This window comes from Anolis carolinensis, chromosome 4 (genome assembly GCF_035594765.1).
Source record: "Anolis carolinensis isolate JA03-04 chromosome 4, rAnoCar3.1.pri, whole genome shotgun sequence".
Lineage (NCBI taxonomy): Eukaryota > Metazoa > Chordata > Lepidosauria > Squamata > Dactyloidae > Anolis > Anolis carolinensis.
In genome coordinates this window covers 188,654,396-188,674,575 of record NC_085844.1, presented here as the reverse complement: position 1 = coordinate 188,674,575, position 20,180 = coordinate 188,654,396, and the positions used below count along the sequence as shown (strand labels likewise).

Below are 20,180 nucleotides of genomic sequence, written 5' to 3'. Positions count from 1 at the left end.
GTTCAATGCTATGAAGATGGAGAGGAAAGCTTTCTCCTAAGAGATGCAGTCAACTTTGCAAGGTCACACAGGTGGTCAAGAGACTTACCAGAAAATTGAAACTATACTTTATCTTCTGGAAACAGTCTTCAAATTCAGGCTTTGGGGGCAATGCTGTAGAACCAATAAGATAATGAGACATTGGTCAGCTGCCCATTCCAGAACATGAAACAAAAGTAATGCTATAGGCAAGAGAGCCCCAATGTATTCAGAGGCATTCTGGACAAATCCATAACACTATTTATAGAACCACAAGAAACATTATATCAATGCCTCTATATGGTAACTTCTGCAGGGAGCATACTATAGAATCATCTAGAACACTGCTTCCTAAACTGTGGATCCCAACCCCTAATAGAGTCCCCTTTGCTCAGTGATGGGGTCACGAAAGGTTTGGCAACAGTAAAAGGTTTCAGAACACCACCCATTTACACAAATCTCTTAGCAACAAAGTGCAGTGTTTACAGTGTACTCCACAAAAAGGGAAATCAGCCTTTCAGGAAGGCCAGGATCTAATGGGGTAACTAATTAATACCTCCGATAAAACTGAGACAGGCCACAGTTTTTGGGCCTGTCTAGATGTACCTGTTTCATACAAAAAAGGCCTTTCCACCTTTTCACCTTCTAGCTAGTGCAATCAGAAATCATTAGTGTTATAAAGTGTAGATAAGAAAGATAAGAAAGTAAGTAACCCAGCAACAGGTTAATGATACTATAAAGAGAAGGCAGCTCTTTCCCATGACAAAATGAGTTACAGCAGGTTGCTTACACAACTTCCAGGACTTCATGGACGCCTTGATCAAGAGTACACTGCCTGTTATTGAATGACTACATTGTGCACATTTTCTGCTATATATTTTGCTACATTGCTTCTTCATTCAACTTCCTTTGTGTTGAGTGGAGGATGTTTTTCTGAAGGGTTCATTTTGAGAACTAGGAGTCCGCGGTGGCACAGTAGATTAAACCCTTGTGCAGGCAGGACTGATGACTTGAGGGCTGGGTTGCTGATCTGAAGGCTGCCGGTTTCAATCCAACCCGGGGAGAGTGCAGATGAGCTCCCTCTATCAGCATTAGCTCCACGCAGGGACATGAGAGAAGCCTCCCAAAAGGATGGTAAAACATCCTAAAACCCTAAAACATCAAACATCTGGGCGTACCCTGGACAATGTCCTTGCAGACAGTCAATTTTCTCACACCAGAAGTGATTTGCAATTTCTCAAGTTGCTCCTGACACAGAAAAAAAATTGGGAACTCATGATACCTTCTTTACCATTCTTACTCACCTTTGTTCATTTCATTTTTCTTTTTCTTCAACTTTTTCTTATCTTTCAGGGAGCCACTTGACTTTTTCAGCTTCTCCGCAAAGATTTCAATATCATTCAAGACATGGTTGAGAATCTCCTATGGTCAGGGGGAGAATAATAATAGGATGTGCACCTATAGTCTCTTGTTAAATAGTGTTCTTAAAAGAATTTTGGAACATTGCATTCTTACAAACAGCATGCAGAAACTAACATGTAGGGCTGTTTCATGCTGGTCCTATTACTTCTTGAAATGATTCACTAGAGAGACAGCATTTTAGAGAGAGGCAAATGTTACTGACCTCTTTAACTTGACCTATTAAAACCCCAGCCTGTTTTAATCTAGTTTTGCAGCAGTCCTTACAGGTCTTCTCCATCTGCAGCTCATTGAAATTTTCAATTTGGTTCTCTGATACCTCCCCAAGTCAGCATAGGCCCCAGGATTGAGTGGGTAGTAACCCTTTCCTAAAACTAGATTAGGTAGTGCTAAGTCCTCCCACCATGATGTTATCAGGAAAAATTATACTAAGGTTTTATCCACACTGTAGAATTAATGCAGTTTGACATAATTTAAGTGTTATGGTTTATTCCTATGAAATCATGGGACTTGGAATTTTACAAGGTCTTTAGCCTTCTCTACCAAAAGATGCTGATGTATCATCAAACCACAGACGTTTCCATAGGATTGAGTCATAGCAATTAAAGTGGCATCAAATTACATTAATTCTACAGAGCAGATCTACTCTAAGAGCTGTGTGCAGTTGCACCTCTGTCAGACTGATCAATTAAAACTGTTTAATACAAGCAGGTACAAAAATTGCTATTGTAGTAGAGCTCTTTCCACCTTTTAAAGAGCTCTAGGGTCCATGCAAATGAGTTACAGAGCTGTCCCACCCTTATGGTCTCAAAGGATGAGCTACTTTGAGCAACACAGGATGCAATCTGGTGACTCAAATGCAGTGGCAATTCTTCCCTGTGCTTCTTGGTCCTAGATCATACAATTCTTCTGTTTTACTTTATTGAAATGGCTGTCTCCTGCATTCCAGGTTCTCACAGGCTAGACATATTACTGTAGAAAGAGATCTTGTTTGACGAATAGTAGAAGCTGCTATCCAGGAAATGATCCACTATTCTTACAGCATTTCTGTCGATGTCCTGCATCATCAGAGGAGACCAAGGATCTTCCCATGCTCTCTCATCTTTCTGCTTCTGATGTCCATTGGCTCCTGCAAAATGATCAGACACCCAGATCAACAATGGATGAACCACAAGCAAGTGATTCCTATCCAGATATCCTGACCAGGCCTAATACCCATTTAGTTCTGATCCAGTTTTTGACTGCAACTCTCAGAATGCACCCCTATCACGTTGTAGGTTTACCATGATTTTTCAAGAAATGCTGCCACCAATTTTTTGTTTTGGGAAATATAGGTCAAGATCCTGAATCACTGGAGCATAGCATGAATTATTCTTGGTGGAGTTACACTGCACTAGCATCCAGAGCCAGCCCTAGGTATTTTTCAAGTGTAGGCAAACAGAATTTTGCCCCCCCCCCCCCCAAACCAATCACTGAAAAATAAAAGCATTGGATAAGTGAAAATGTTGGATAATAAGGAGGGATTAAGGAAAAGCATATTAAACATCAAATTACATTAAGATTTTACAAATTAAGCACCAAAACATCATGTTTTACAACAAATCAACAGAAAAAGCAGTCGAGATTGCGCCCCAGTATGTTTTGCGCTCAAAGCGACCGCTTAATTCACCTCATTGTTGGACTGGCTCTGCTAGCATCCCTTACTGACTACCACTGTAATGCAATATATGAAGAACAGCTGTGCGTTTCCATGTATGTTTATGTGTATCCCCATAAACAATAGTTCCACATGTGAACTTTTGGTTCTATCCCCATCAGTAGGCTATGGCTGCGTCACATTGCCCAATAAAAATACTTTGTATGCACAACACAACATAAGCTTGCTTATGTTGCTATCAAGAAGCCAGCAACCCATTTCCTGATGTATTTGCATGCTAGGAGGCACTAGTATGGTCTGTTATTACACAGGAGAGTTTGTAGTCACCAGTATTGTGGTCCGCGTAGAATGAGTTATCTTTCCAAGGATGTTGTTCCTGCCTCTGGGAATGTGCTTCTGCTGGGGAAGTCGGATAGGGAATCCTCGGAGCTTTGCCATTAAATGATGGTTGGTTCCGCTGATACAATATGTTTTCCAGGTTGCTTCTGGAAAAGGAATTAATAAATAGTGCATTAAGAAAGGAATTTTGGATGTGGAGAGAAGACACAGTTCCAAATAATCCAGTTCTAATTTTTACCATGTTGTGGGAAGAGCATGGCTATGGTGGAACCACTTCTGGTGAGTTTAGTTAAATTAATATTACATTTGAAAGAAAAAGACATCATATGTACAATACCAAAGCATAGGAACGTACTTTTTGGACTACATTCCCAAAATAACCATGTGACAAGTGACCATATTAGGTATGGATTTGGGGATTTGAAGTCCAAAAGGTAATAAGCATATATTTCAAGCAAAGGGGGAATTCTACAACCCGTGATTTTCCATGTGGCAGAAAATGTACTTCTCCAGATATTGAACTGCATCTCTTTTCAGCCCTAGCCAGTATAAGTAAAGGTAAAAGATGATGGGAACTGCAGTGTAATAACATATAGAGGTCAGCATGTTTTCCATCTCTATGCTAGGCCCCAAGTGATAGACAGAAAAAGAATAATCTATTTTTGTGTGTTTGCAGTCCATGCTAAATTTCCATGGACCTTAAGTTTAAGATTTGCAATCTAGTGGATATGACGTGGAGAAGGATTTAAATCTCAACACTGTGGATCCCAAATTCTGTTGTTACCTGAGCATGTCATGGTTCTGACGTGATTCCTCAATTATCTTCTCCAGTTTAGTTTTCAGCAGCTCAGCCTAGACAGGAAGGTAGAACTGTAGGAGAACTATAACTTTTCAGTTCGGTTCACTCAAATTTACTATAGCATCTCTGCAAAGAATTTCTTGTATTCCTTACTTCAGGGGTAACCAAAAGTGCTGATGCCACATTTTCAGTTCCTGACACAATAGCAATAGGAAGGAGTGTTTTGACTTGGACAGATCTCAACCCCTTAGGAATATTTTTGCCATCTTGTGACAGAAGTTTGCTGAGCTCTTGGCTATGCAGAATCTACCCATGTGTTCAAACAATTCTATCACATTCTACCAGTTGAGGGCTAAATCCAATATTAGTTCCAACTACAGTAGACTAATTGAAATGAACATAATCACAAGAAGTTTCATTGATTTCAGTGGGTCTAACTTAATAGGGATTAACATTGAATTTAGTTCTGAAATGGCACAGTAACTCCATCTCCAGTCTTCTGAGATTTATAAAATATACAAAAATAAATATATAAAGACCCAAACACTCCCAATCTTGCCTTTTTGGGCATCCAATTGGCAATTTCTTTGCTGTCCCCCCACAAGCAGGCCACACCATTTTATTTAAGGAAGCTTTTTGGTTTTAGTGTGTCGTGGCAAATAAGGCTTTTCATAGTGAATGTAATATGTTTTTAAATTATGTTTTAAGCATATTTTAATGGTGTTTATAACCAATAGATTTTAAGTAAAAATTAGTTTAATTGCATTTTAATGTGTGTGTGTGTGTGTGTATGTATATATGTGTGTGTGTATATATATATATATATATATATAGATAGATAGATAGATAGATAGAGAGAGAGAGAGAGAGAGAGCATTGAAAATGTTGTATGTTGCCTTGGAGTTCATGTTGGAAGAAAGGCGGGATATAAGTTAAATAAATAAATAAATTAGGAAACTAAGAAAGGGCTGGACAAGGTTAAGTCTGATTAGTGCTTGGAAGAAAGAGTACCAGAAAATACTCCCCTCCACCCACTTCCTAAAAAAATATTTTCCCCATCTCCCACTCTAAATCCTAGAAATGCTCACTCCAATCTCTTCACACTGAAAGAGCAGGATACTAGTCCTGCGCAAATTTGGTTCTTTCACGGTGATGGCCAAGATGGAGTTGTAGTTGCAGCTACCAAGGAAGCAGGCACAATCCTGGATCCAATCCAAGGAGTAGCTGTCCAGTTCTTCCTGCAGGTGAAGGAAGAAATCAGCAGGAGGTCAGGATAGTTATGTTGGAACTGTCTATATTCTTGGCATTTTAGTCCAAAATACCAACACACCCAGTTCTAAATCTTTGTGTAATCTGATTAGAAATGTAGAACCAGTAGTCCTAGATTTCCTACAATGGAAATAAGTGCCCAACTGAGCGTCAATAGCTTGTTGCCTCATTAGCCCAAATGGTCTGTGTGCAAAGTTGGACAAATGAGTTCTGCTCACCTCTGCCTCAATGTCTGTCAGCAGCAACTTCTGGTCCTTCACCTGCAAAAACATGCCTTGTCCCCACACCTGGCCTTGGGCATCCATCATCTTCAGTCGGTCAACACAGTTCTCTGCGCTCCTGATGTCTTTGTCATCGAGGTAACTAGTGAGAAGGTGCTGAAGACAGAAGTGAGTGTGCAATTGTCATCATAGGTAGTCTGAGCACATACAGAGTTCCCATGAATCAAGAAGCATTGTGTAGAATTGTACTGGGATGTATTAAACTCTGGCAGCACCAGCACCTTTTAAAATGATGCATGGTTCCTAAATGCCTTCCTTCCAAAGAAAACGGAGGCCTTTTTAGTGCTGCACCTCTGAAATTTTGCAACAGATAGATTGGACAATCCAGAAATTGAACATACACAGCCCACTTCTTTGGTAGCTTATCCATTAAATTGTAAGATTATCAGTAATTAAAATTTAATTGATCTGATCAGTTAGTCAACAAAAACCTCAGCTGATTAACTGCTGGATTTGTTAAGTTGTTGGATCCAATTTAATTGAATGGATTATGAATTAAGGATATATTTATTTTTGATATATATTTGCTTCTGCCCCATGGTTTGTAAACACACATTTACTGAAATTAGACACAATGGAATGAAGCATGGTGTGCTCTGTCAAATATCTCCTACCTCCACCCGGTGTTGGCATTCATGTTGCTGCTTTAGCACAGCTTCAGTGTAATTCTTCCGCTGACCTGTGAGAACAAAATAAAAGGTGTGGCATAAAGAAAGCAATCTGACATTGTCAGATGCATTATATGGAAAGAATTGCATGTATGTTCAAATATCATAGACTTTGCTTGAGGTATGAGATCTTTTCTAATTTAATATCCAAAAGTAGTCATATTCAAGTTTGTTCTAGATTTGAAACTGCATTGTATGGTTGGTGTAGACTCAAATAATTCAATTCAATGTAGTTAACTGCATTATATAAGTCTATACATATAACGCTTCAAACTACATTATATTACAGTGTAGATTGACCCGCTCCACATCTCCTCCTCCCTGGATGAAAATTCTAAGCAAAGAACAGCAACAACACTGATGAAAACTGTAAGATGATGAAATTACAGTTTGATAAATCAGAAACACTGGAAACATGGAACAAAAGAAGAGGAAAAAGATTGGCCTTACGGTATATGGACTTTCCACTTGGCCTGGACATGCTGTTGGTTCTCTTGAAGCTGCTTTCATTTTCACTGTGAAAATGCAAATAGATACATCAGTCTGACATGCCTCCTAGTTTTTGAAATATTTCTACAAATTTTCAAACCTAGGGAAAAATTATTGTTTTGGACTTATACTTCAACCATCATGATTACAGTCCATGCTGACTGTAGGATTATTGGGAGTGTGGTCCAAAACAATAACTTTTCAAGTTCCTGAGAAATTATTTTTTCACTTTAAATTCTATTATCTCTTCATGCAGATGTCCTGAGCTGTACCGCATACTGATCACAACTACTGTCTTGAACTACACCTGTTCTATTTTTCTCAGTCTAACTCCAGGTTTTTGAAACAATATCAGCAATGGGGTGGATTGTGTAAGATGGAACTCTTGGACCTAACTATTATACCTTTTACTCAATCTCCACTCAGTTGGGAGTCTCATAAAATGAAACTGATCTACAGTTGCCATCACACTTCTTAACATACCTCACAGGCTATTGTAAGGATTAAAATGTGAGATGGTTTGTAAGAAACTCCTACAAGAAGCATATTAGTGAGTTGGATATGTTAAGGCAAGAGAAGAAAAGGTTAATAGGTGGCATGACTACCATGTTTAAATATTTGAAAGGATGCCCTAATGAAGCAGGAGCAAGTTTGTTTTCTTCTGCTCCAGAGAGTAAGACAGAGCAATGGGTTCAAACTACAGGAAAAGAGGCTCCACCTCAACATCTGGAAGAACTTCCTGACGATAAGAGCTCTTCGACTAGAATATGCTGCCTCAGAGCATGGAGGAATATCCTTTTTTGGAGGCTTTTAAGCAGAGGCTGGATGGAGTTGCTTTGAATGTGATTTCCTGCTTCTTGGCAGGGGGTGGACTGGATGGCCCATGAGGTCTCCTCCAACTCTAGAATTCTATGATTCTAGGATTCTATTCCTGCATGGAAGAATGGGTTTAGGCTGGATGGCCTTTGTGGTCTCTTGCACCTCTATAATTCTATGATAAACTAATTTTAGCACGAAAAATATAAACTATTCAAACTTTCATGGGACATAAGTAGAATCTGTAAAATCTCTCTATGTCTTTGAAGTTCTTTTTTTACTTTTGTCATGCACAGATAGCATGATTCGATCAGTAGGCAATGGCATCACCAGCTAGGTGAATGCCATAGTTAAGCACCAGCTATTTGAATCTGATACTCAGCAGTAACAGATGTATGTGGCAGCCAAATCACTGGGTGTTAAACTTTTTCAGGCATAACTCGACTTTGACAGATGACTCTTACTACAAAAACATATATTTCAATGTCTTTGATTAATGTCTCAGTTGCCTCTATTGTTAGACTCAGAGAAAACTTACCCTCAGGTAAAATAGAACAGTCCTACTAGCCTGTAAGAGCATTCTTCTTTTCATTCAAAGATGAAGTTCAGATTGCATATTGTGTAAGTCATAATTAACTGCAAAGCACATTCATTTAGTGCAACAAATAGTGCTGTTTTAAATGAAATGCCTGTTGTGACCACAGCTCCAATCTTGTGTCTTATGCATCTTTTCCATTTGCTTTAAAAATGGTACAAGGCCTTAATCTGAGAATGAAAAATTCTACAAGCATGCTTATGTATTATTCTGACAGAATGAGTCTCTCTAAAGTAAATGCCAGGGTATGAGAAAAATCCAGGATAAGTAATCAAAGACCTGGTGTTGACAGGATCAAAATCATTTGAAAAAGAAAGAGGCCACACTCAAAGAAGGCTACAATCTGAAAAACAGTTTATTGTATCACGTAGCATCCTCTGCAATAATCAGATGGCTCCTTAGAACTACATGGACTTACCTGTAATAAACGTCATCCCTATGGCCAAAACGATTTGCCATCTTCTTGAGTTCAGGTCCTATAGATAATATTAAAATTCAAGCTAGATGTTCATGAGAGTTTAGTTCAATGTTTAAGAGATATTAGTGAAAAAGAGCAAAAGCACAGTATAAGAGAAGTAGATGGGTATGATATAAGACTGTGGTATCTGCATTACACAATTTGGAAGGGCTGGAGAGGCAGTGACATCTCCGGCCCATCCTCTGTTCGTATATCAGCCAGCACGCCAATGCCTTAAATCCAGAAACAGCTTTTTAAGATCTACAGAGATACAGTACTCGCAGGAATACCTCAGCAACCGAGAGTCCAAAAGTGTCAGGCTAAAACCTCAATCCATGGCTAATACTGGAGGAGAGATTCCTGCCCCCCACCCCACCCCCCGGGCACACAAAAGACTGGCCGACTTGGAAGGTACTGTACAGACTGCACTCTAACACCACGAGGTGCAGAGCAAATCTTCAGAAATGAGGCTACAAAGTGGAGTCCATGACATGCAAGTGTGGAGAACAGCAAACCACAGACCACTTACTACAATGCAGCCTGAACCCTGCCACATGCACAATGGTGGACCTTCTCACAGTGACATCAGAGGCACTCTTAAGTGGCCAGCTTCTGGTTAAAGGACATTTAGTATAATGCAAAGTTTTAAACTTTGTATTTTTAAATACATGATAACTGTACCCTCATTTAGCTTCTGACATAATAAATAAATAAATCTGCATTACACTGTATTTTATTTACTGGCCTGTGTTATTGCAGGAACCATAGATAGGAATTTGTGCTGCTGGGCCATTTTAGACCCCGATGGATTTTGATGGTTTGGTACTACAGTAGAGTCTCATTTATCCAACACTCGCTTATCCAACGTTCTGGATTATCCAACGCATTTTTCTAGTCAATGTTTTCAATACATCGTGATATTGAACAACTTTTTCAGTCAAATTTGTTATATAGCATGATGTTTTGGTGCTTAATTTGTAAAATCATAACCTAATTTGTTGTTTAATAGGCTTTTCCTTAATCTCTCCTTATTATCCAGCATATTCGCTTATCCAACGTTCTGCTGGCCCGTTTACGTTGGATAAGTGAGACTCTACTGTACTTCAATCACATAATTCCTTTTTTATTACTGCCATCCCATATTTAAATATAAGCACCATTGTGTGGAAAGAATCGTTTATTTTTCAATGGGAGAAGCACATTTTTCAATGGGAAAAGCACACACATACAGTAAACCCCGCTGATCCGAGCCCCGCTGATCCGAGCGTCCGTGCCATCCAAGTGGGTGAAAGGGGAGGGCTGCAAAGGCCCTCCCTGTTCACCCGCTCGTTGGCTGGCTCCTTCGCCTCACTGGGCGCCGGGGCTCCCAGCCCCGGCTTGAGGAAGGAGCCGAGGCACTGGCGGGCGGATGAACGGGGAGGGCCTTTGCGGTCTTCCCCGTTCACCCGCTCGCTGGCTGGCTAAGTGCCCCGTGCATGTTGCTAGGTAGGTAGCAAGCTACCTAGCAACATGCACGGGGCACCGCCCAAGGGGCGAGTGGCCCGTGCGTGTTGCTAGGTAGCTTGATATCTACCTAGCAACACGCACAGGGCAACTCCCAAAGGGTGAGCGCCCTATGCGTGTTGCTAGGTAGCATGCTATCTACCTAGCAACACGCATGGGGCACCTCCCAAGGGGCGAGCACCCTGTGCGTGTTGCTAGGTAGCTTGCTTTGCGGCCCTCCCTGTTCACCCGCTCACTGGCTGGCTCCTTCACCGTGCCAGGCACCGGTGCTGCCGGTCCCCGGCATGACAAAGGAGCCGGGGCACGGGCGGGCGGGTGAATGGGGAGGGCCTTTGCGGCCCTCCCCCTTCACCTGCTGGCTGGCTGGCCGAAACGCCCGCCGAAGGGAAAAGTTTCCTCTCCCTTCGGTGGGCGCTTGGACCCAGGGAAGCGCGAAGCGTGGGAGAAGGGAGAGGAAACTTCTCCCTCGGCGGGCGCCTGGACCTTATTATCCGAGTTATCCAGGTTAACCAAGATGAGGTCCGCCCGTTTAACTCGGACAACAGCTTGGGGGGGGGGGGGCTGAGGGATTCTACTGTATCTATAACCAAATACATGGTCAAACAGCAACTTCATAACAATTAAATATATTTTAAAAATAAGAATGAAAGCAGGATATTGTAGAAAGCAGAGTATGTTCTGCTACCCACCCCCCTTGAACCCAAGTTCTGATGCCAAGTCTCTGTGCATCTACCTCCATCATTTGGTCCCCTCTGAGCTGTGAGTCTTAGACATTAGCCCTAAGATGCTGCCCTAGTTGCACTGTTAGGGAATAGATGGCATATCAGGATTCTGTTTCTGGTCAGTTAGGAAACAATAACTGCTTTGTTGTTGACTTCAATTTATAGTCACCCTATCATAGGGTTTTCTTGGCAGGATTCCTTCAGAGGAGATTTGCTCCCAGGTTGCAAAAGTTCATGGCCAAGAAAGTGCTTGAACCATGGTCTCTTGGAGTTCAACTCCATCATTCAAACCACTGCACCACATTGCCTCTGAGGTTCTTCATGCTGGGGGTGTTAGCCCCCCCCCCTTTTTTTTTGCAAAGTATGAAAACTAAAACTGTTAGGAATTTGTCTTCATTTAGCAAAATAGCCAACAGCATTATCTGTATTTCTTCCCTTGTATAGGATATGTATTTACCACAGATAATAGAGAATCCTATTGAAACAAAGGCCTTCTGGACTAAAACTACCATAGACCACGTGCTGGAGGACCTAGAAAATGCTTTGTCAAACCTGGATAAATGAAAATACTAATATGGTTCCCAAGAGTTGTGCTATATAGAAGAGAGAATTTCAGCAGGTATTGCTTGTTACCAGGTGGTGTTTATCAAACAACTTTTGCTGAAAATCTGTCTTCTGTTACACAACAGGTGCCCTCTCCATTTTGCAGTCTGACGGTGTCTGCAATGCGGAGCTGGATAATTAGCTGCTATCCTGTGTTTGTTTGTTCTTCCTCTGGGACAATTTTAGGGAATGGGCCCAGTCTGAACACAGCCCCCAATGTTGTCTCAAGGGAGAAAGAAAAGCAAGTAGCAGCTGCTGGTTTTCCTTTTCTCAGTTGCTTCCTACTATTTTCTTCTTGCCCAGAGAAAGAGGGCAGGGTGGGAGGAGGAAATAAAGTAATGGCCAGGAGCAAAGATTAGAAAAGATTATTTTCTAGAGTATATTCCAATGGGATTAGGAGGATTCTGTGAATAGTTATTGAGAAAAACATAAATTTCCTCATGTTCTGGCCTGGGGACTGTCACTTTTGGAGGGGTATAATCTTGGGAGATGCCTGACTATCCTAGCCTCTTGAGCTCAGCCTGTCCTCATTGTTGTTCCAAACATTCCCTCTCTCATTTCCCCCAAAAGTATCAACATCATTTTTACTCTTTTGCTCCAGTTTGTTGGAGAGGAGGTGGAAAGCAGATCTTATTTTCCCCACATGTTATGATGTAGTCCCAGACAGGCCCGTAGCCAGGATTTTGATTTGGGGGGGGGGGATTTTGGTTGGGGGGAGACTGAGTCTGAGTGAGAGAGGATCTACCCTAGCAAACCTTTTGTATCCTTATCCCAATACCCCCATGCATATGGGATATATTGAGCATGGTGATCAGATCATGATATGAGTAAACATAACAGTTCAAATAATAAATGTAAGGCCTTCTCGCGGATCACCCTGAGAATTTCGAGGGGGGAGGCTGAAGCCCCTCAGCCCCCCCCCCTTCCCGGCTACATGCCTGGTCCCAGAGTAGCAATATTTTAGGAGGAAGAAATTAAGTCTTTGTCTAAAACAACAGAGTCAGAAAGTCAAGTTCTGCAGTGAGTTGCTACTGTTACCAATATATCAAGGAAACAATGAGAATCTTTCTAAAAATTTCAATTGCTTTCTAATTCAAGATTAGAAATAGCTAGAAACTGGATGACTATGCGTGATTTGTAATTCAAAAATGAGTTAAATGGGGCTTGGAAAACCGTTTTGCTAGAGAAGGTAGATTAAAGTAAAGATTTTCCCCTGGCGTTAAGTCTAGTCGTGTCCGACTCTGGGGGGTTGATGCTCATCTCCATTTCTAAGTTGAAGAGCCGGCGTTGTCCATAGACACCTCCAAGGTCATGTGGCCGGCATGGAACACTGTTACCTTCCCGCCAGAGTTGTACCTCTTAATCTACTCACATTTGCATGTTTTTGAACAACTAGGTTGGCAGAAGCTGGGTCTAATAGCAGGAGCTCACCCTGCACCCCGGATTTGAACCGCCGACCTTTTGGTCAGCAAGTTCAGCAGCTCAGAGATTTAATCCTCTGTGCCATTGGGGGCTCTGCTAGAGAAGGTGTCATACCAAAAGGCCAATTTCATTTTGATTTGGCATCCCTTTATTATATATACATGTCATCAACCATGCTCCTTTGATCCTCCAGTAGTTTATAAAAAGTTCTTCTGGTGAAGTGTATTGAAAATTAGTTTTCTCGGTTGGAGCTCGACAATGCAAGGCTATTTTTAGTCCTTCTATCTTTTCAACTATTGTAAAAGTTTTCTTTTTATGTTATTGTATTTTTGTATATCAATAAAAATAATGTAAAAACTAATTTATTAAAAATTCAACATTTTCATTGTAAAGAATTCTTAGATTTTGGATTATGTTGTGAATATGTAATACAGCCAGTTACCTTGCCAAAGCCATGTATACGTGTGGGATATACAGTAAAAGACTTAAGAATCAGTATGTAGGAAGGTAGGATAAAAGGAAAGAGAAAAGAAAAAGAAAATGACAGGGAGAAGAAACAAGGAAAACATCATTGGATGGTCTTGCTTTTGTTTTTACTTTGTATTTCACTCCACAAAATTTCTACAGATTTTTTGTACAGTGGACTCCCAAACTGGCATCCATGGGGATTGTTAGATGCCAGATAAATGTAGTTTCTGGTTGCTTGAGAGTTAATATTAAAAATAGGCTGAACTAATACTATACTCCATACTATACACAAACTCTGTATTTACTTGATATTAATATTGAAATACAGTAATTAAAAGCAATTTCAGAGATATAAATAGAAACTTAACTTAATGTAACACAGCTTTACTGTTTTTCTGTATTATAAAAACAGTTATTTTATTTAAAGTATTATTTCTTCCATTTCTTTTGCTGGTTGCTTCTAGTTGCTTGAGTTTCGGCTAACTGCGAGTTGACTGTATCTCAATTGTACTTCAAAGTCAGTTCCAGTCACTATGCTCACTTTCTACAATATGGTTATTTATACACATTCTACATGTTTCAGCTTTTAATACAATTATGGGATACATGGCAAATCTGGTATTTGTAAACATTTCCATCAGGTGGTGTTGAGATGGGCAGCAAGAATGCCAAAAAATCTTGGAACATCTTGAAGACTAAGTAGTTTTCCTTGACACAAGCTTTGGCGGCCTATAGACCACTTCGTCTATAGGCTCAGTGTTTCAAATTCAAGGGCAAGAGCTGGGAAATAACTTTTATTGGGTCCACTAAGTGTTTAAAATGGTATACATAAGTGGTACACATTTTCAATCCATTTCCTCTAAATTTTATGAAACTCACAAAGTGACCAAGGGTGTCCTCCATTTTCTATTTACTGTATGCATAAGACAGATGTGTATCTACAAGACTAAGGATGCTATCATTAAAGTTGTGGCACTGTATAACTTGTGGCATTTATATAATTTTGATATTTTATCTTGTACCTTCATGAAGTATGTATCTTGTGCTTTGCAACATTCTCTGGATGATAAGACAAGTCATCTGAAATAATTACTGAGACTTTCTATTATAAGGTTTCTTTGTGTGGATCTACTATCACTGACATTTTTGGCTCCTCTGGAATTTGTCTGATGATCAAATGTTTCTATTTAGTTTAGTCTTGTGTTATACAATATCTGCCTTAGGGCAGTTCATCAGCTTCAGGCCATGTTTTCCTTCTCAACCTTCCAATATTTGAGATGCAGTTGGAAACCTGGAATGGATAGAGTTTGGGATATTTGTGTACAGGAAGTGCATACTGCCATTATAGCACATTACACAATTATAGCACTCATTTCACTATAGCAACATCCAAGGGAATCCTGGGGCCTGCAGTTTAGAGAGGGGCATTACAAATCATGATCCAAAGAACTCTTGTGCTCACCAAACTACAAACCCCAGGATTCCCGTGTCATAGTTGTTGGTCTAGCCCACTATTGTTAACTATGTGACCTGAAGCAATTCTCTAATTTCTCAGGGCTGTTCCCTTTTTCTGTTAGTTGATCTTATGAGGAGGACAGGAACTGAACTTATGATCTTTTTGTGTCATAAACAGATACACGTTACCAATGAGATAGAAATCCATCCTGTTATCAGGAAGTGGATTATAAAAGAAAGTGCCATTTCCCTTTGCTTGAAAGGCACACAAATGAGACGGGCTGTTGTATCTCAAAAATTAGTAAATTTATCTTTGCATGAGCTTTCATGAGGAATAGTACACATCCTCAGACACATAAATTGCTATCCACCACTTCAGATTCAGTATAGAGAGTTCTTCAGTTTCTATGAACTGCCAAAAAGAGAAATAAATGGATATGAGCCACTGTGGTTTCAGTGTTAAATTATGACTGGAGATCAGGGTTTGAATCCCTGCTTGGCCATGGAGATGCACTGGGTGACCTTGGACAAACCACACTTTTTCAGCCTCAGACGAAGGCAGTGAAAAACCCACTCTGAGCATATCTTGCCAAGAAAATCCTCTGACAAGTTCACCACAAGGATGTTGTAAGACAGAAAGGACTATAAGGCATACAACAAATCAAGATGGAGTGACTCAGTCAAAGAAATTATGGCCCCAAATTAGTAAGACCTAACCAGGGCCTCTTGGAGGTTTCCCATTTGTGAAATTGGCATATGTTGAAGTCAACTTCATGGCACATAATACCAAAAAGCATGGTATGCATGGTATGACATTGGGGTAGGATGTCATTGTGTGACTTCAGTTTGTTTCCTGACATATGGCAATCCTAATGATCAAACTACTACATGTTGATTCTTACACCATGTTAGTGTGTGTGTGTAAGGTGTGGTGTTTTGTTACACATTTTAACTCACTTCCTTGAACATTCTAATGTCAGTTCATCTCTTTCCCCAGCTGTGAATAATCTGGCCTCCCTTTATACCACAACACCACACTCCCCAAATGGATTCCTTGCCGCTAAACTGCAGGATGATAAATCACATCAGAACTCTCTGGAACTCGAATTGGGAACCACTGCATGAACTGGTCAGATTGAGAACCAAGACCATAGTAAAGCAACTTACCCTCTGGATTGCTGAGGCGAGTTCCTACTCTAGAATAACCATAGACCTTTCTCTGCTGGGCAAAAAATCATCAAGAAGACCAGTATTGGAGCAACGCCTCTACATGGCTCCAAGTTCAGACTTTGTCCCCTCTGTGCAGGGAAGCCTTAATAATAACAAGAGCTGGGAGGGGTCTGAGAGGCAGGGAGCAATTAATATTCCTCACAGCTTTAGTTTCATGACGCAGGGACCACACCTTTTGCTCTTTGGTCTCTCCTATGAACAAACTGCTCTTGTCATCAAGTTCATCCTCATGTTCAGGTGTTTCCCTGTTATTTGAATCTATTGATTCATGTCCTAGGGTGCATCTACATGGGCCGTATACCTCAGGGCTGATCTGGAGTAGATTGCTCCAGATCAGCCCTAAAGGAATCTACACAGCCAGCCTCCAATCTGTTGCAGAGAGAGAAGGGAGTCCACACTATCCAGCAGCATCAAATCCAGTTTAGCATCACTGGATGGCCACCGTTATTGTCACCGTCCTGTTGCCATTATAGTAGTGCCCATGGAGCATGAAATTGTTCTTAGTCATCATTCATTGTTACTGCTGGCACTTGCCAAAGCATCAGCTCAACTCAGAAATTAAAGAAGGGAAAGGAGAGATTGCCCCTTCCTTTCCCATTGCTGACACTTGCCAAAGTGCCAGCACAATTCAGAGAACAGAGTGGTGGAAAGGACAGATCAATCCCCCTTTTCCACTTTCCATTCCCTGAGTCGTGCTGGCACTTTGGCAAGCATCAGCAATGGTGATGGTCATATGGACACCAAAATGTCCATTTCTATGCCACTTTATTTGTCCTGTGTGGATGGTCCCTTAGGACCTCATCACATTAATGGTGGGATTCGCCACACATCATGGTGAATCCGACGGGGCCCGACGTGGGGCATGGGGAACCCATCACCTGTGCCCCGCATCATCTAGCTTCCCCTTCACCCCATCCCATGGGGGGTGGAGGGGGTGGAGCGTCCACTGCCCAGCTTTCCCTCATTGTTGCCTATGCAGCACAGGAAATGTCTTGTGTTGCCCTGGTGGCAGCCCACGATGCTCCCTCTCCACTTGTGCCACAGAGCCCCACTGGCAATAGTTCTTTGTTGTGGGATAGGAGCCAATGGGCTCTGTGTTGCAAGTAAAGAGAGAATATCGTACGATGGGCCATTTTGCCCATCTGATGAGGTTGTGAGTCTCTGGAGCAACAAAAAGCAAACCTTCTTTACTTTCGACAGGATATTCTCAATATGGTTATTGTTTCCCCTCTTATCCTTTTTTTCTCCAAGCTATACAAACCCAGTTCCCTAACTGCTACTCATAGGGCACTGCTTCTGAACATTTCACCATTTTGGTTGCCCTCCTCTGGACACATGTAGAGTCTGGCTAAAGTAGAATAGAGTGATTTTCTCTCTATTTAGACACTATACTCCTATTGGTGCAACTTAGAGTCATATTGGTTTTTACTCAAAGTGAAATAACATCTGGAGTGCAATAATATTTGAAGAAAATGAGAATCAACCAATACAGGTAAGAGTTTGGAAATATTAGTTTTTGCACTACAGCTCCCAGATTCCTGGAGTTCTGGTGCAAAATAATAACTTTTCAATATTTGCATTAAATGCACCTTTGCTTTTGTTGGTGCATATCGTTTTGATTTATTTAACACACCAGTCACATATGACCTTGTTTTGTATTGGGGCCTTGACACAGGTGACAGAAATCTAACTTGTTTTCAGGAGCGCAGTTTTACTGAGTCTACCGCAAATTACAAATTTAGTTTGCATATTTATAATGGTCTTCCCATAAGATAACAATCTGGTGGGTTGACCAAGAACTCCCACTGCTTTAACTGAGAAATACATATTCTTAAATAGTAAAATATTTTATTTTCTTCTCTCTCTCTCATTTATAATCATTCTTTCACTGCTGGCAGTGCTGATGCTGTTTTCTTTGGCAATTATTAGATGCTGCAAAAATCATACCAGAAGTATAAGAAAAAACCACAGGAATTTTGTGGAGGTAGGAGAACAAAACTGCAAAGTGGTATATTAGTATAAATTGTGTGCCCAGTACAATACTGCTATGTACCTATTCGTTTTCCTCCACATGCTTTCACTGTCACTTTTAGGAGCATTTGGAAGCCTACAAACAGTGAAAGGATAGGGTTATTGTGCATTTTCTGGGCTGTATGGCTATGTTCCAGAAGCATTCTCTCCTGACATTTCACCCTCATCTATGGCAGGCATCCTCTGAGGTTGTGAGGTGTACTGGAAAACTAAGCAAGGGAGGTTTATATATATCTGTGGAAGGTCCAGGGTGGGAGAAAGAACACTCGTCTGTTGGAGACCAGTGTGAATGTTGTAATTAATCACCTTGATTAGTATTAATGTCCTTGCAAGCTTCATTCCTGCCTGGGGGAATCCTTTGTTCAGAGATGTTAGCTGCCCCTGAATGATTCATGTCTGGAATTCCTGTTTTCAGAGTGTTGTTCTTTATTTACTGTTCTGATTTTAGAGATTTTTTTTAATACTGGGAGACAAATTTTGTTCATTTTCATGGTTTCCTCCTTTTTGTTGAAATTGTCCACATGTTTGTGGATTTCAATGGCTTCTCTGTGTCATATAGACAAGAGTTTTTTCTCCTACCCTGGACCTTTCACAGATATATAAACCTCCTTTGCTTAGTTTTCCAATATACCTCAAAACCTCTGAGGATGCCTACCACAGATGTGGGTGAAACATCAGGAGAGAATGTTTCTGGAACATGATCATACAAATGCACAACAACCCAGTGATTCTGGCCATGATAGCCTTCAATAATACAGTGAAACGATAGCCCTCATAAATTAGAATCTGAGAGCACTAAAGCAGAGCCTTCAAAGAATCAGGAGCTCCAACAAAATTGTATATGAATATTAACAAACACATATTTAAAACAAGAAGCTGGCAACCCAGATGAACACAAACACATCATTTAAGAATGCACTGGCATTTTTGGACATCTTTGCCCTTATAATAATACTAGCTGTGCCCGGCCACGCGTTGCTGTGGCAAAGTCTGGTGGTATGGGAAATAAAGTATTGAGGAATTGGTGGTAGTTAAGGTCAAGGGTAAAGGTTTTCCCCAGAGATTAAGTCCAGTCGTGTCTTACTCTGGAGGTTGGTGCTCATCTCCATTTCTAAGCCGAAGAGCCGGCGTTGTCCGTAGACTCCTCCAAGGTCATGTGGGATGACTACATGGAGTGGCGTTACCTTCCCGCCGGAGCAGTACCTATTGATGCACTCACATTTGCATGTTTTCGAACTTCTGGGTTAGCAGAAGCTGGGGCTAACAGTGGGGGCTCTCTCTGCTCCCCCAATTCAAACCTGTGGCCTTTCGGTCCAGAAGTTCAGCAGCTCAGCGCTTTAACACGCTGCGCCATCAGGGGATATTATTTCCTAAAGGTTGTGAATATACAATATTTCTGATTGGTTTTGTTTGTTTGTTGGAGGCAAGTATGAATGCTGCAATTAGGAAAAATGATTAGGATGTAATGGCCTTGCAGCTTTAAAGCCTGGCTGTTTCCTCCCTGAGTGAATTTTTTGTTGGGAGGTGTTAGCTGGCCCTGATTGTTTCCTGTCTGGAATTCCCTTGTTTTCAGAGTGGTGTTGTTTGCGATATTTTATGTGCTTCTACTGTCTGTGGCCCTGAGAAAACAGAGGATTTTCCAGACTTTGATGATGGGAATACTTTGTTGGGAGGTGTTAGCTGGCCCTGATTGTTTCCTGTCTGGAATTCCCTTGTTTTCAGAGTGGTGTTGTTTGCGATATTTTATGTGCTTCTACTGTCTGTGGCCCTGAGAAAACAGAGGATTTTCCAGACTTTGATGATGGAAATACTTTGTTGGGAGGTGTTAGCTGGCCCTGATTGTTTCCTGTCTGGAATTCCCTTGTTTTCAGAGTGGTGTTGTTTGCGATATTTTATGTGCTTCTACTGTCTGTGGCCTTGAGAAAACAGAGGATTTGCC

General features: G+C 41.0%; 1 protein-coding gene across 5 annotated transcripts in view; it reads right to left on the bottom strand.

The window, feature by feature from the left end:
• The window catches only part of eps8l3 (EPS8 signaling adaptor L3), a 116,838-nt gene that overhangs the window by 10,896 nt on the left and 85,762 nt on the right, over positions 1-20,180 (bottom strand). For 2 of the 5 annotated variants that reach the window (XM_062978398.1, XM_062978399.1), the window contains 9 exons: positions 6,901-6,965; positions 6,397-6,461; positions 5,720-5,878; positions 5,321-5,470; positions 4,218-4,285; positions 3,422-3,579; positions 2,478-2,566; positions 1,323-1,440; positions 89-153 (listed from right to left, as the gene is read on the bottom strand). In XM_062978398.1, coding sequence (XP_062834468.1) covers positions 89-153; positions 1,323-1,440; positions 2,478-2,566; positions 3,422-3,579; positions 4,218-4,285; positions 5,321-5,470; positions 5,720-5,878; positions 6,397-6,461; positions 6,901-6,965 — 937 coding nt within the window. Of the gene's footprint in view, positions 1-88; positions 154-1,322; positions 1,441-2,477; positions 2,567-3,421; positions 3,580-4,217; positions 4,286-5,320; positions 5,471-5,719; positions 5,879-6,396; positions 6,462-6,900; positions 6,966-8,768; positions 8,827-16,147; positions 16,280-20,180 lie in introns of those variants that run through there. The other 3 variants (XM_062978400.1, XM_008109556.3, XM_062978401.1) reach the window with 3 other exon arrangements.